The 14,733-nt window shown below is 56.6% G+C and overlaps 1 protein-coding gene across 5 annotated transcripts in view; it reads left to right on the top strand.

Moving 5' to 3' along the window:
* The first annotated feature begins 358 nt into the window (after positions 1 to 358).
* SLC41A1 (solute carrier family 41 member 1) overlaps positions 359 to 14,733 on the top strand; it is a 32,816-nt gene continuing 18,441 nt past the window's right edge. The window contains exons 1-7 of one of the 5 annotated variants that reach the window (XM_064593924.1): positions 359 to 760; positions 2,472 to 3,519; positions 10,807 to 10,914; positions 12,040 to 12,111; positions 12,761 to 12,905; positions 13,032 to 13,178; positions 13,777 to 13,924. In XM_064593924.1, the coding sequence (XP_064449994.1) occupies positions 3,145 to 3,519; positions 10,807 to 10,914; positions 12,040 to 12,111; positions 12,761 to 12,905; positions 13,032 to 13,178; positions 13,777 to 13,924 (995 nt within the window). In that variant the 5' untranslated portion in view covers positions 359 to 760; positions 2,472 to 3,144. The remainder of the gene's footprint in view (positions 761 to 2,471; positions 3,520 to 10,806; positions 10,915 to 12,039; positions 12,112 to 12,760; positions 12,906 to 13,031; positions 13,179 to 13,776; positions 13,925 to 14,733) is intronic. The other 4 variants (XM_064593922.1, XM_064593925.1, XM_045876943.3 and 1 more) reach the window with 4 other exon arrangements.

Genomic DNA, 14,733 nt, shown 5'->3' on the forward strand with positions numbered 1-14,733 from the left:
GGAGGAAACACTCAAGATGCGCGAGGAAACGCGCACAGGCGCACACGCCTTGGAAGGGCGAGGCGGGCTCCCGGCGCGGCGGGGCGGCCCCGGAGGAGGTGGCCCTGCGCCGCGAGCGCCGGGCAGCGGGAACCTCGGGTCGCCGGCCGCCGGGCGAGGGAACCCGCGAGCTCGCAGCACCGGCCGCCGGCCCGCAGCTCCCGTCACTCCTCGCACTGCGTTTCGCCGGCGCCCCGCCTCCCGGGCGCAAAGCGAAGGAAAGGGGCCGGGCCGAGGCTGAGCCCGCCCCCCGCCCGGCCCCCGATTGGCCGCTGCCGTTGTCCATCCCGAACCTGTTTTTGATGGAGGGGGGGGTGCCACCCAGTCTGCCCCAGATCACGTTTGCCACTAGCAGCCAACCAGTCGGGCCCAAGTCCGCGGGCAAGAAGCGATTGGGGGCGAGTGAGTTCAGCCCCGCGTTCCCCCCGTCCGGGTCCCCCCCGCCCGGGCCCGAGGCGGTATATCCTGCCCTCCCCGGTCACCTACCCCTCGTGGAAGCGGAGCGGCGGCCTCGCTGTAACGCAGAGGCGAAATGTAGCGAGCCGGGTGTCGCGGCTGGACGCTCGCCTTGGCCGGGGGTGCGGGGGAGGGGGGCACGCCGGGGGCCGAGGAGGACTGCCGAGGAGGAGTGATGAGAAGAGGGGGAACCCTGCACCCCCCGAAACCACGGGTCCCTGCTGCCACTCGCCAGGCGCCCCCCTTCCTCCCAAGCGAGAGGCAGGTCAGTCCTGGTGGGTCTGGGGCGGTGGGTGGCGGAGGGCGGGAGCCCTGGCGCGCAGCGCATTTGCTGAGTCTGAATGCGGGAGAGGCGGGGGAGGCCACCCAGTTTCTTCTCCCCCTCCCTGGGTTTGCAGATACTAAAACGGGTCTTTTTTGTTCCCTCCTCAAGGTATCCTGGTTCACTTTTGCTTCTTTCATCCGAGGGCCTTAGGCCCGTCCGAAGTCTCTTTAGTGGAAGGAGTGGGGTGAGGGACTGGCTTCTCTTCCTGGGAGCCCCCCTTCAGTTTAGGTAGCCTGCCAGGAAGACAGGAGGAGGAGGGAGGGTCAAGTTCTAGCACACACTGCTGGCATAGGGACAGTGGACTCTCTCCTGCCCTGAGGGCAATTTCTGGATCTCTAGTGAGGGTCTTTGAGAGAACCACAGGACTGTGTTTAAGGAGATTGGAAAAGGGAATCTGGATGTGTGACTTGAGCCCATAGAAAGAGAAAACAGTTCCCATGGGTCAGTTACTGGAGTTTGAATCACCTTTTCCCAAACTGGAGTTGACTAATTGTGTGTGTCTGGAATACTTAAGTCCTTGGTCATCTTACCTAGGGAAATTCTCCTTAAATTTATTTTTCCTTGTAAGAACTGTTTTGGTGAAATGGGATAGAGTGGGGTCAGGGCCTGGGGATTCCTTAAACAAGAAAAGCGGGGCTGTTGCTGCTAGAAGCTTGCATTTGGGAGCAAGTGCATTTTGGCTTATGCTGCTTTGTATTTTGTTTTGCTTTGCTTTACTTTTTTTTTTTTTTTTAGTTGCTGCTTTTGTTTTTTGTTTTTGCTTTTTAGAATTCCACTATATCCAACTCTCAGTAACCCTGGGGAACAGGGTGAACCTAGGGAGCTGCAATGTTCGCATAATAACCAATAGTTTTACCCTCTTCCCCTTCAAACTGAGATAACTCTCTTGTCCTATCTGAAAAACCCACAGGGCCAGGAGCAGGGGGAAAGAAGTAGAGACAGAAGCCTGGATCCCAGTCAGCATCTGAGCTTTTTGTAACACTGCTCACTCTCAAGGGCAGGAGTGGGTAGGCCTCTGGCTCTTGGCCTTGGTCTGGCAGCCTTGCCCCATGGCCCAGGGAGTCCTTCTAGTTTTGTTTTGTTTTGTTTTGTTTCCCCTCTTCGGGGCTAGGGCGTTTGTGGGTCTGGAGACTTGCATTTAATGATCAGATTCTCCCTGTTTATTTGTCTTGCCAAGCTGTCTTGTGACTATAAACAATCACTTTCTGCAGCGGAGGTCTGTGCTTTGTGGCAGGGAGCTTGTGACTGAATTTGTAACTGACCCCACTGGGAGACCACACTTAAATAACCCTGGGTTTTTAATGAGCGTTCAAGAAGGGATCTCCCCCAGGACATCCCTGTCCACCCCTGGTCACTGAGAAGACGATGTCAAGGTCTCCTGCGCCACACAGCCCCAATCCCCAGGCTGGCCCCAGCTCACGGCTGTTGACTACCGCAGTGATCCCTGTGGGGCGGTGGGCTGCCGGGTGGGAGGACGGCAGGGGTCGCGCCTGCTGGGCCTCCGGAGGTCACAGGGCAGGAATGGGTAGTGAAAAGAAGGAGGAAACGAGCAAACCCTTTATGCCTGCCTTGTGGGAAAGTTGTCCCGGTATGAGCTGTCTTTGGCCATGTCATAACATTCTCCTTTTTGTCTTCTTCCTTCCCACATCAGGTGTTCCACACAGATTCTCGTGACTTGAAGGACCAGGGATTTGGGGCGGGACAAGGTCTTCCCAGGAAGGAAGGAAATCTCTGGAGGAAAGGGGAAGGACAGCAGACAGTGCGCCGGGAGGAGCGGAGCCGGAGGAGCTGTGGGAAGCTGAAGGAGCCCAGCCAGGGGCGCGGGCCCAAGCGGCAGCCCTAGGCCGAGGCTGCCTTCTGCAGGATTTGAACTCAAGCTACTTTTCATGAAAGAAGGGCCACCTCAGAGGGCGCCCCGGACTCGGCTGGGCTCTTCTACTCTGGATGCCCCCTGCTCTGAGGACCCTGCTGCTCAGAACCAAAGAAGATTAAGAGGCCAGATACACTTCCCCCCGGCCCCGCGCTGGCCGGCCGGAGTCAGGCCTCTGCTCGCCTAGTGGCTGGCTGCGGAGTTTGGTGGGGAGTCTCTAGCTTCCCTCCAGCTCGCGGCTTCAGTGCTTGATGGGGCTGCCTGTCGGGGGACCAGCGTTTGCTGCGCCTGGTAGGGCCGGAGAGCCGGGGGAAGAGGTCCCGCGGTGCCCAAGCCTGGGTTCACCCCAAGACTAAGTGCTTTCCCGACTTAGAGAGGGAGAGAGAGAAAGCAAGAAGAAAAAAAGAGAGGGAGAGAGAAAGGAAAGTTCCCCTTCCCCTCCTCCCTTCCCGTCATGTCCTCTAAGCCAGAGCCGAAGGACGCCCACCAGCTCAACGGGACTGGCCCTACTCCCTCGCCCTGCTCTTCAGATGGCCCCGGGCGAGAGCCCTTGGCCGGGACCTCAGAGTTCCTGGGGCCTGATGGGGCCGGGGTGGAGGTGGTGGTGATTGAGTCCCGGGCCAATGCCAAGGGGGTCCGGGAGGAGGACGCCCTGCTGGAGAACGGGAGTCAGAGCAATGAAAGTGATGACGTCAGCACGGACCAGGGGCCCGCACCGCCCTCCCCGCTCAAGGAGACCTCCTTTTCCATCGGGCTGCAAGTGCTGTTCCCCTTCCTCCTGGCAGGCTTTGGGACTGTGGCTGCTGGCATGGTGCTGGACATCGTGCAGGTAGGACCTGGGGAGGGCCGCTCTTGACCATGAGCCCGGGGCTACCTTTTCCTCCCGCGAAACCAACTCTTGGAGCTTTCTCTCCACCTCCCTGTGAGAAGCAGCTGCCGCTTCCTAGAACCGTTTCCCTTTGGATCACGTCCTCGACTTCTTCTGGGTCTAGTTACTTTCCATGGAAGCCTCGAGGAAGCCCAGTAGCCCTGAGGAGGTGGTCAGGGCAGCATTGCTTAACAGAAGCAGAATCTGTTCCAGAGCTCAGGCATGGAGGAGGAGAGATGGAACGAGGTATTTGCCTGCCATCCCTCCTGGGCGTTCCTCTTGAGTCCAGCTCTGTAGGGGAGACACTTAGATGGGACTCCTCTTTATGCTTTCTTTTCCCTTCACTTGGAGTTTGAAGGATACCCACAATAGAAAGCTCAGTTTCAGGTCTCCCCTCCATCCCCCTGCTGGGCAGGAATTTGTTTGGCTGCCAAGAGGGTCTCAAATTAAGTGGGAAGGTTCTTAAAGGCATTCTCTGTTGCTTATCTGCCTGGAACCTTGGCACGATCTCCTTGGGGAACGGAGGTGGGTACATGCTATCTGATGCATGATTTGGGCAGGAAGTGGGGTGGGGCGTTGGCATGGCAAGACCTGGAAGTGCAAACTATGGGGTGTAAATGGGGACAGAATGTAACCAGGCCTGGGCAGAACTCTCTCTCCTCTTTGCTTCTTACCTGTATTTCATGAACTTGCCCTGGGCAAAGGGGGCTGCTTGTGGAGCTACTGGGTAGCGTTAAGGTTGGGAATTGTCAGGACCTGGAAGCTGAGAGCCAGGGATGTGCTATGTAACGTACTGCACGTTAGGACTCACCCAGAACCTTCAGGTCCAAGAGGTCCCAGTCTTGTTTCCTGGGAAAAGGTTTTGAAGTGCAGGAAGACAAGCCCAGTGGAGTTACCCCGGAGGCGCTAGGTTTATCAAAGTTAATCGTTAGCAAGTATCAAATTCCTGCTGAGTGCTGAGCTCTGTCCTAGGTACTTGGAGAAATACAAAGACCAGAGGAGATCTGGCCTTGGCCCTGGGGACCTCCCAGTCTGTCCCTAACCATGAAATCTCCCAGGAGGACATGGAACTCAGCATCCCCTCCCCGGTGCCAGGCCAGCCCTACAAAGGATACAAGCAGTGATGCAGAGAGGCCTGCTGGTGGGTGGAGGTTACTAGGCCAGTGTCCCAGGGAACTGAGGGTGGTCGGTTCTAGGTGGTTCCATCAACAGTGTCCACCTGGACCACTTTGACTTGAGCCCTTAGGAGAAGCTTGTTGCTAATGAGGATGGTGTTTATGTTATGCCAAAGCGCCTCGTACTGCCTTCCCTCTCCCCTACCCTACTGTCTTCAGGGTTGTTCCTCATGGAGGTTGGGAAGCCAGCCTGGAGCTGGGAAGGAGGCTTTGGACTCCTCCCCCTAGTGGCTGCTTCACCTCCTAGGGCCGTGAGGGGGCCTAGTGGCAGGAGGAGAAATAAGACTCTTCCATCTCTTCGCTGTGGCCTTGATTCTCATTCTTAAGAGTTTTTGGGTTCTGGTTTGGTACTTACAAAGAGGTATAGAGCCACGTTCCAGTTGTTTTATTTTCTGGATACTAATAACAGTAATAGGGAGCACTTGTTGGGCCCTTCTGGAGGTGGGCCCATGAGGTGGAAACCATAATCCTCTCCATTTTGTCTATAGGGAACCTTCGGCTTAGAGGGATTAGGTAACTTGTCCCTGGTCATCTTGACTCAGAGTCCGTGCCATTAACCTCTATGGCCTACACCATGTCCATGGTTCACCAGTTGGTTAAAGACTTAGGCAGGAGTCTGCTCTCTGTGACTTCCCTTGAAGAACAGGGTGGATCAGAATCTGGAACAATTGGAGTTATATTCTAAAGTGGACAAGAACAAAGGTCCTTAGCAGTCCCCCACCCCCACCCCTTTCCCACATACTCAGAGAATTCCAGAGCTGGAAGAGGCTTCTGACATCTTGCCCCACCCCCACCCTGTACCCATGAGCCTGAGACATTGGTAGGGACCTTTGGAGCCTGCCCAACATGCCCACAGAGGACCAGCAATTGCCCTGAGTGTGGCACTTAGGCTCACCCCAGAGCTAGGGTCCATTGGATGTGGATGACAATGGTTGGTTTGTCCTTGTCCCCCTCCCCCAACCTTCCTGCCACAGCTGGGTTGAAGCAGGCCCTGCAGATGGCTACAGAGATATCAGGGTAGGAGGAGGGTGCAGAAAGACCAGGACATGGGACTACAGGGAGATTCTGATTCCACATCCAGGGAAGCAAAGGCCGGGGGGCCGGGGGAGGGGTGGCTGACAATCTCAGATTCAGGAAGAGCAGGATGATTTCTAGGGCTTCACACTTGCATCCTCCCTTCATAAGCTGAGCTGGCCTTCAGTGGGACAGAATCTGGGAGTGCCTAAAAGACTGGGGCCATCTGGAGGAGATGGCTATAGAGTGGCCCCAGCATCTCAGAGCAAATGAACAGAAGTTCGAGTTGGTGCGGATGTCTCCTTGGTCCAGGGCCCCCCCCCCAACCCATCTTTCCATACTACTGCAGAGGACTCAGTCTCTTTCTGGAAGGTCATTTCTGTTGCCTCTTATCTGCCCTCTCGCCCAGTCAACGTGCACAGCCAGCCTCGGCAGTGAGATAAGGGGCTGGTGTACTGGCCAAAAGTAGAAAAAGGATAAAGGGACAGCCATCTACTCCAAAGTCCCACCATGGCTGCAAGTTCCCATGATATTTAGGAAGGAAAGCAGGATTGGGCCCCATGTTGGGACTGGAGGGGGTTGAATATGGTTGGATACGAATCTACCACAGGTGCTCTGGGCCCCCGCCCCCCAAGTCTGGTCCTAGGCCGTTGCATCCTGGCTGGGAGTGCCCGCCTGCCCCCGAAGTCACTCGCCTTTGCTGTCAGCCTTTTGAGGGATAGGGGAGATAGGAGGTGGTGGACCAACCTTTCCTGGAATTGCCAACTGTGTTAAGACAGGTATTATTTTAACTCACTACTCACTTGCTGAGGATCCCAAGGAAAGGAGACAACCCCCTCGCCCAAATACCTCCTCCTCCAGCTTCTCCTCCCTGCTGTGTATATGGAAGAGTCTACCAAGATGAAAGTGGAGGGGAGGGGAAAGAGGCATCCTCCCTGGCTGGCCTGCTCCCAGGGCTGCCAGCCCTCCTGGGCGGGACTCTCAGATCCCGTCCTCCTTGACCACTTCCTTTCTCACACTTTGTACAGCCCTGAATACCCAGGCGCTGCCCTGAGGCCCTCCTCCTTGGACACCTGGGATGCCTGCAGAGGGGGAAAGCCTCAGACAGGTGATTGGACTCAGTCCTCACCCCGAAAGCTCAACTCCAGCCCAGCCTCTGGGGTCCTCCCACAGCCTGGGGCTCAGAGCTTACCTCTAGGGATTTTCATCTTCTTAATGTCTTGATTCCAACTTTTCCTGGCTGTGACTTTCCTCCCTGCTTCTACCGTCTGGGGGCGGGGAGGGGTGGGGGAGGAGAGCTCAGGGCAGAATACTCGAAAGCAGGCAGGAGTCAGTATATGAGGCTGGAGGAGGTAAGGGATGGAAGAGGCAAGAGGGAAGGACGGGGGAGAGGTACCGGCTAGGCCGCTGAGGTACGAGATTTAGGGTGATCGCTTTGAATCAGGATGATTTTGGGGGGTGTGGGGGGAACAGTCTCATTTCTCACCTCCCGGGATAACAGAGCCCAATGAGCCCCCAACCGCAGCCCGTGTCAAGGACGGAGAAAGACAGGGGAGAGGAGCTGCATTTCTAAAAAGCAGTGCTGTCTGTGGACGCCCTCCCCCTGCCAAGTGGGGCAGTGCTTCCCTTTTTTATCCCCAGCAGAGCAGGAAGGCGTGGGTGCAGGCTTGGCTGACAGGTCTGACTTCCGGGGCAGGCAGGCACTCCCAGCCAGGATGAATAGGATGGGCCTGAATTAGGCCAAAGGAAGAAAGAGACACCGCCTGAGCTGCCTCTTTGAGAAGGTTCTGTGGGTGAAGAAAGTATGTGTGTAGGAATTGGCTACTCTGACCCACGTGCCGGCTCAGGGCGTTGCTGGGATTGCTGGTCAGGTGGTGTGAGATCCCAGGCTGAATTCTGTGTGGGCTGGGAAGACTTCTGCACAGGGGCTGGTACTGTGGTGGCTTGCTCCCCTTGCCTGTCTGTCTCTCAGCTCATCACCTCTGAAACCCTATACCTTCTTGGTCCTGCTAACGTGCGTGCTGGGAGGCAGAGGGCCCTGGGAGTGCTGAGAGGGGCTTAGCTGCGCTTCCTACATTCTTTTTCTTAAATAATCACAAAGACAAACAATGTTCCTTACAAACAATTTAGACAGTATTCCATGCATACACTTAACGTATCTCTTTCCAGGCTCCTTGACTCCGGGAGCCCATATACATTACCCACGCCGAGCCAAGGGAGGGGCAGATGGTCTGCAGTGAGGAGGGGATATGAGGCTGTGCTCTGAGAGAAGCTTTGAAAGCCCCCAGTCAGCCACCCTCATGAGGGGAGGGGAGTTGAGGGGAAGTCTTCCCCTCCTTGGAGCTGGTTTAGGGGAGAAAGGATGAGGCACAGCCCCGTGTGGCCGGGCCTGCAGGGAACTGGAGCCCCAGTGGTAGGCACCAGCCTTGTCCGAGAGTAACAGTGCCCGAGTTCCTCCAGGCTGGATGGGGCTCGCTGGGGCTGCCTTCTCTCAGGGCACCTCGGGAGTGACAAGGGGTTCGCATCCTTCCAGCGTTTGCGAGGGCCTGCCTCTTCCTGCGGGTACCTCCAAGCTCGGCAACTTGCTGGGAAAGAGGGAGCAGGGCAGGGGGGACTCTTTGCCATCCTTAGTCTTAGAGAGGGGCTCCCCTAAAGAGAGTCCTAAGCCCTCTGCCTGTGAGGGGCCAGACCAGGAGCTCAGGTAAGCGTGTGCTCTAGGCCTAAGGAGAGGCGCCCTTCCCCCAGAGTCCTGGATGGAGTTCTCCCCACCACACACGCACACAAACAAAATGCATTTCTCTTTTTCTGACAGGAAAAGAGAAATCCTTACCTTATAGGCCCTCCTGGTGTCCAGCCTCCCCAGGTCTCTGGCCCTAGCCCTGGCCCCCTCTGATACTCCTTGCTCATCTTGTATTATTATTATTATTATTATTATGTTAAAAAAACACATAACAAAATGTATCACCTTACCCATTTTTAAATGTACAGTTTGGTAGTTGTTATATTACATTGTTGTGCAACACCTCTAAAACTTTTCATCTTGCAAAACTGAAACTCTAAGCACTAAATCCCCTTCCAGCCCCTGGCAACCGACCATTCTACTTTTTATTTCTATGAATTTGACGACTTTAGATACTTTATATAAGTGGAATCATACAGTATTTGTCTTCTCGTGACTGGCTTCTTTCACTTTAGTATAATGTCCTTAAGGTTTATCCATGTCGTAGCACAGGTCAGAACGTCCTTCCTTTTGAAGGATGAATACCATTCCATTGGACGTATACACCTTCCGTGTGTCCATTCATCCATCGGTGGACACCTCGGTTGCTTATACCTCTCGGCCACTGTGAGTAATGCTGCTAGGAACGTGGGTGAGCAAATATCTCTTCAAGACTCTGCTTTTGCTTCTTTGGGATATATACCCAGCAGTGAGATTGCTGGCTCATATGGTAGTTCTATTTTTAGTTTTGGGGGGACCCTCCCTACTGTTTTCCATAGGCAATGGAGCGTTCTATGGCCCCACCAATAGTGTACAAGGGTTCGGGTGTCTCCACGCCCTTGCCGACACTTGTTGCTTTCTGGGGTATCTTCGTAGTAGCCATCTTGATGGGCATAAGGTGATAAATCTCATTGTGGGTTTGATTTGCAGCCATCCTCCTTCTTAACTATGGAGTGTCAATGCTGAAACTGCCTTTAGAGACCCTCCGACGTGGCCCCTGAATTGTACATTTTACAGTCGGGAGCTTGAGGCCCCCGTAGTGTGTCTGAGGTCCCCAGGCTCATCCGGGGACCAGCTGGGGAGGACGCTGGGGAGGTAGCATGAGGCCCATCCCTGTGGTCTCTGTAGGAGACCCAAGGCTCTCAGTCCAGTGTCCTCACACCTACAGCGCTCTGCCTCCTGACCATGACCCCCTCGTCAACCTCCATATGCCCACCTGGCCACCTGCCCCCTCCTCCCTCTCCAAACCATTCCTAAAACAAATAAAGAACAAATAAAGGAACCCATGTGGCAGAGAGACGCAAACCCAGGCTTCTTTGCCAGTCTTCGATTTCACTTGCAATTAAAGTAGCTTTCAAATAGCCAATCCTGGCTCCTTGGTTTTTCCCACTTAGCACGAACAAGCATAGTGCCCTCTGAAATTCATTTTCCTCATTCACAAAATGGGGATAAAGATAGCCCCCACCTGAGTGGACTGTTGATTGGTCGAAATGAGAAACTGTACAATGTAGAGTGCTTACATGCAGCCTAGCACGCAGTCGGCACCGAAGAGCTCTTGGCTGAAGGAGCTGGTGGGAGAGCCAAGCCCGATAGGCCCGGGACTAGAACCCATGTCTCCTGACCCCTAGTCCATTGCTCTTCCTGCAGGGGATATATCCTGCAGTGAGTATATATCCCCCTCACCTCTCCTGAGAGCCTGGGGGAGGTATGTGGGGTGAGGGACTGCAGAGGAGACATGAAAAGCCTCTTGCAAACCAGCACGCAGAGGTTTGGGGGCCCTGGTGTTAATTCAGAGCCTATTGAGGAGGAGAGTTGCTGTGGCTGAGGCCCAAAGCCCTTGGACACAGAAACCAAACAAACTCTAATCTCCTCAGTCCCAGCCCCATGGAGCCCAGCTCTCAACAGCTGAGACAACACCACCCAAGGTTGAGGCCACGGAGAAACTGGACTGAAGGCAAAGAGGTTGGGGATTGCTATTTGAGGGGGGATCACAGAGGAGTTCTGGCGTGTAAGCCAGCCTGGGGTGACAGCCGTGTGGGCCCTCACCTCTTGTCCCTCACCTCCAGAAAGCAGGCAGGGGGAGTGAAGCCAGGCTGGGGTCTCCTGCCTGGATGAGCCCCTCCATGTCTCCCCATTTCTGGGTGGCAGGAAGGGGGGGCTGTGTTGTTGGAGCACCATGGTCTTAGTTTGGGTCCAGGGTTCTTGGAGAAAAGGCGGCTGGCGTGCTCACGCCCTGCTGATTCCACTTCCTCCTCAAGCCTCTGATCCCAGACTCTCTGTTCAACCTGATGCCAGCCGTTTGGGGCACTGAAATTCCTGGGTTCTGTTTTCACCTTGTAGCACTGGGAAGTCTTCCAGAAGGTGACAGAAGTCTTCATCCTGGTGCCTGCGCTGCTGGGGCTTAAGGGGAACCTGGAAATGACCCTGGCATCGAGGCTGTCCACTGCAGTGAGTGTCCTGGCGGGGAAGCATGGGACACACAGAAGACTTGGGGCAACACAGAACCAGACTGAGAGATCACTGCAGGCCTTTCCCAAGCGCCCAGGCCTGGAGTGTGGGGCTGGGGTGGGAAGGTGTAGGGAGATTCCAGCCTGGGTGTCCTGCTCCTGGGCAGGGGCTCCCTGCCCAGAGTGGTTCCCAGGCTCGGTTCCTGGATGTCCCAGCCGTCCCTGGACTCTTGCCTCACCCCCTGCTCCGCAACCCACCTCGTGACTGTTTATGCAGCTTTGACAGGCAAGCATCATGCTGGTCCCTCCACCTGCACAGACGGGGGCCTCCTCTGATCTCCAGCCCTACTCTGCAGCTGGGCAGGAGCAGAGCCAGGCCTTCCCAGCCCCCTGTCCACCCCCTTCCCTTTCCCTCATGGCAGCTTACTCTTCATTAAGGAAATAGACAGCAAGGGGGCTGCTTATCACTCTCCCTGCCCACAGCCCCGTAGATCGGCCATGATGGCCCAGAGACTGAACCGGATACAGGGCCATGGGGTGGGAGGTGGGAAGCAATAAAACTCGGGAGGCCAGGGGAGCCGGGTGGCAGGGATGGCCCCTGTGGCTACAAGTCTAGAGAAGGCCACAGAGAGAGTGGCAGCCTGTCCAGCCTGCTCACCCTGCCTGACTTCCGGCCTACTCCCGTGCCACCTCATTCTTCCCAAACCCTTTGGCAGCCTCAGTCCCACACCAGCAGCTGACCTTTCCTGCCCTAGAATGGGAAGCTGGCTTCAGAGCCAGCGATCGGGTCCCTCTGACCCATGTGGAAATGGGCTTCCCAGATGAGCAGCCTACGGGACGGAATCTGCCTCTGCTCAGCAGTTGTCCTGAGAAGAGGAGAAGAGAGGGGGATGGCTTGGGAGCCCCCTTTCCGCCCCCGCCCAGCTGCAGGAGCTCAGGCTCTTTATTAGCTCCTTCCTTCTTCCGGCCCCCTTGATGCGGCTTCACTTTCCCTGGGGGTTATGTCCCCGTCCCAGCGTCTTAGACCCCATTCACTGCCTCCTGATCCAGGCAGGGTCCTAACAGATGGGGCCGCAGGCCTTTCCCAGCCTGGAGCTCCAGCGCCCCCCTCCCCTCCCTCTCCCAGGCCAACATTGGGCACATGGACACACCCAAGGAGCTCTGGCGGATGATCACTGGGAACATGGCCCTCATCCAGGTAAGAAAGCAGAGACCAGAGAGGGTGGGCTAAGCTTCCCCCTTAGTCAGGAATCTGAAAGACTGAGTTCAGCCCCAGCCAGCTTGTGAGCGAGGCGCCAGCATCCTGCCGAGCTGGCCTGTCCCGAAGCAGCCCTAGGAGGTGACCAAGTTTCCCAGGCAAGCGGCCAAGACGGGGAGGGCCCCAGCAGGTCCCACGTCAGTTCTCGGCTTGCAGGGGTCCACTGGGCTCAAGTTCCCACGGATCGGACTCGGGAGGGCTGGCCTGTCCTCGGCCACTGTTGTCCCATCTCCGTGTGAGGCGACATGGGTTCCAGACTGGGAGTCTTCCCCTCGAGTCCCAGGCCTTGTCTCCTGACTGAAGGCTCAGGCTCTGCTGATTCTCACCCCAGTCCCCAGAGGGGATGACTGGCTCCTTCGGCCAGTAACATGTCCTGGGCTCCTGCGGGGTACGCTGCCCAGGACCAGTGTCTGGTGTGAAACTAAATAAATAAAGACACCATTCCAGCCTGGGGGGACTGCACAGTCCAGCCCAGCCTGCCTCCTGGGGCTGCAGAGAGCCGGGAAGAGGGCCGGCCCAGCGCTCGGGCCACCCCCGCTAGGAACCCTGCTGCCCCCGGGCTCTCTTGAGTTAAGCACCCCCGCCTCAGGTGCAGGCCACGGTCGTGGGCTTCCTGGCGTCCATCGCAGCCGTCGTCTTTGGCTGGATCCCTGACGGCCACTTCAGTATCCCACACGCCTTCCTGCTCTGTGCTGGCAGCGTGGCCACGGCCTTCATTGCCTCCCTGGTGTTGGGTAAGGAAGGGAGGGCCAGGTGGGGGAGGGGAGGGCCGGCCTGGCACCTGCAGTCTCTCCTTTTGTTTGTTGATACATCCCTTTTATCTCTCCTCACCCCGCCCGGCCCCTCCCTTTCCTCCCCAGGTATGATCATGATTGGAGTCATCATTGGCTCTCGAAAGATTGGAATCAACCCAGACAACGTGGCCACGCCCATTGCCGCCAGCCTGGGTGACCTCATCACCTTGGCACTGCTCTCAGGCATCAGCTGGGGACTCTACCTGGAGCGGGGTGAGGCTGAGGCCACTGAGGGTGTGACCAGGGTGGACCCCCGGGTGGGATTTGGGAGAGACAGCAGTGGGTTTGCAAAGGTGTAAGGATTTCCCCTATGTTCTTAACCGTGTGGTTGGAGCGCAGTTTTGTACTAACTCCCCCTCTGCCCCCGAGCTTGGCTCAAAGTCACGCAAGGCAGCAGGGGCACAGGGGAAAGTATCTGAGAAATATATTCCTGCCTGGTCCTGTGGACTCCTACTTGCCTGGGAGGAGTAAAGGTGAAAGGCTAAAGGAGAGGAACTGAAGCCTGGAATCTGCTTGCAGCATGGGGGGTGGGGAGACAGGGATTTCTGGGGCTCTAAGCAAGGAACGTTAGAAGCTGGTCTCTGCCCCTGATCAGCCCCAGGCCTGGGAAACTCTCAGCGTGGTTTCCTCATCCACACAAAGGACAAGGCTGCCCGCCCCCCCTCTCCTGGGCTTGCCAGGAAGACTGATGATCCAGGAACCTGGTGTGGGGTTCCTGCTGATCTGCCAGCATGGTGGCCAGGGCCAAACCGGGGGAGGCCTGAGCCGGGCACCGCAGTGCTCACCTCCCTGTCGTCTCTGCCTCCCTCAGATGACTGGCAATACATCTACCCCCTGGTGTGCGCCTTCTTCGTGGCCCTGCTGCCCGTCTGGGTGGTGCTGGCCCGTCGGAGCCCAGCCACAAGGGAGGTGTTGTACTCGGGCTGGGAGCCTGTCATCATTGCCATGGCCATCAGTAGGTAGGCTTGGGCCCTTGGGACACACCCTCACCCGCTTCTCACCCCGCCACAGCCTCCCTATTGAGCCCTGGAGATGGGAAATGTGGTACAGAGCCTAGAAACGCCTTCCAGGGTGCCTGGGTGGCTCAGTTGGTTAAGCAACTGCCTTCGGCTCAGGTCATGATCCTGGAGTCCCGGGATCGAGTCCCGCATCGGGCTCCCTGTTCGGCGGGGAGTCTGCTTCTCCCTCTGACCCTCCTCCCTCTCATGCTCTCTGTCTCTCATTCTCTCTCTCAAATAAATAAATAAAATCTTTAAAAAAAAAAAAAAAAGAACCGCCTTCCAGAGTGTATCCGCTCCATGTCCTTCTGTCACATGTGACAGAACCATCTGACGTGGGTTTCCTTGAAAAGCAGAATGCACCGGGTTAGGGCACGAAAACGGCACAGCTGGATTCAGGGGCATCAGGGCTGCGATGTTCTGTATCTCTCGGCTCTGCTTTTCCGGGTAATGGCCTGTGGCTCCAGGTTCATACTAACTCCGGGGGGAAGAAGTTCACAGTTCCACAGAGTCCCGCCAGAGAATTTCACTGGCTCTCATCCATTCACATGGCTATCCCTGACTCACTGTGGCCTCAGGGAAGTGGTGCTCTGATTGGATAGGGCTGGGGCCTAGCCATCCTTGGAGCGATGTCACCTGACTGAGTTTGAGAGAGGTAGTTCCTGGCGAAGAGCCCAGTGCTGTTACCACAAGGGGAAATAAATACTGAGTGGGCAGAACAGCGGTCCTCGTGGGCTGCTCGCCCTGAGCTCCTCTAGCCAACGGGGAGG

Source organism: Mirounga angustirostris, unplaced genomic scaffold, assembly GCF_029215605.1.
Source record: "Mirounga angustirostris isolate CCGP_5_RB_7025 unplaced genomic scaffold, mMirAng1.0.hap1 SCAF_6, whole genome shotgun sequence".
NCBI lineage: Eukaryota > Metazoa > Chordata > Mammalia > Carnivora > Phocidae > Mirounga > Mirounga angustirostris.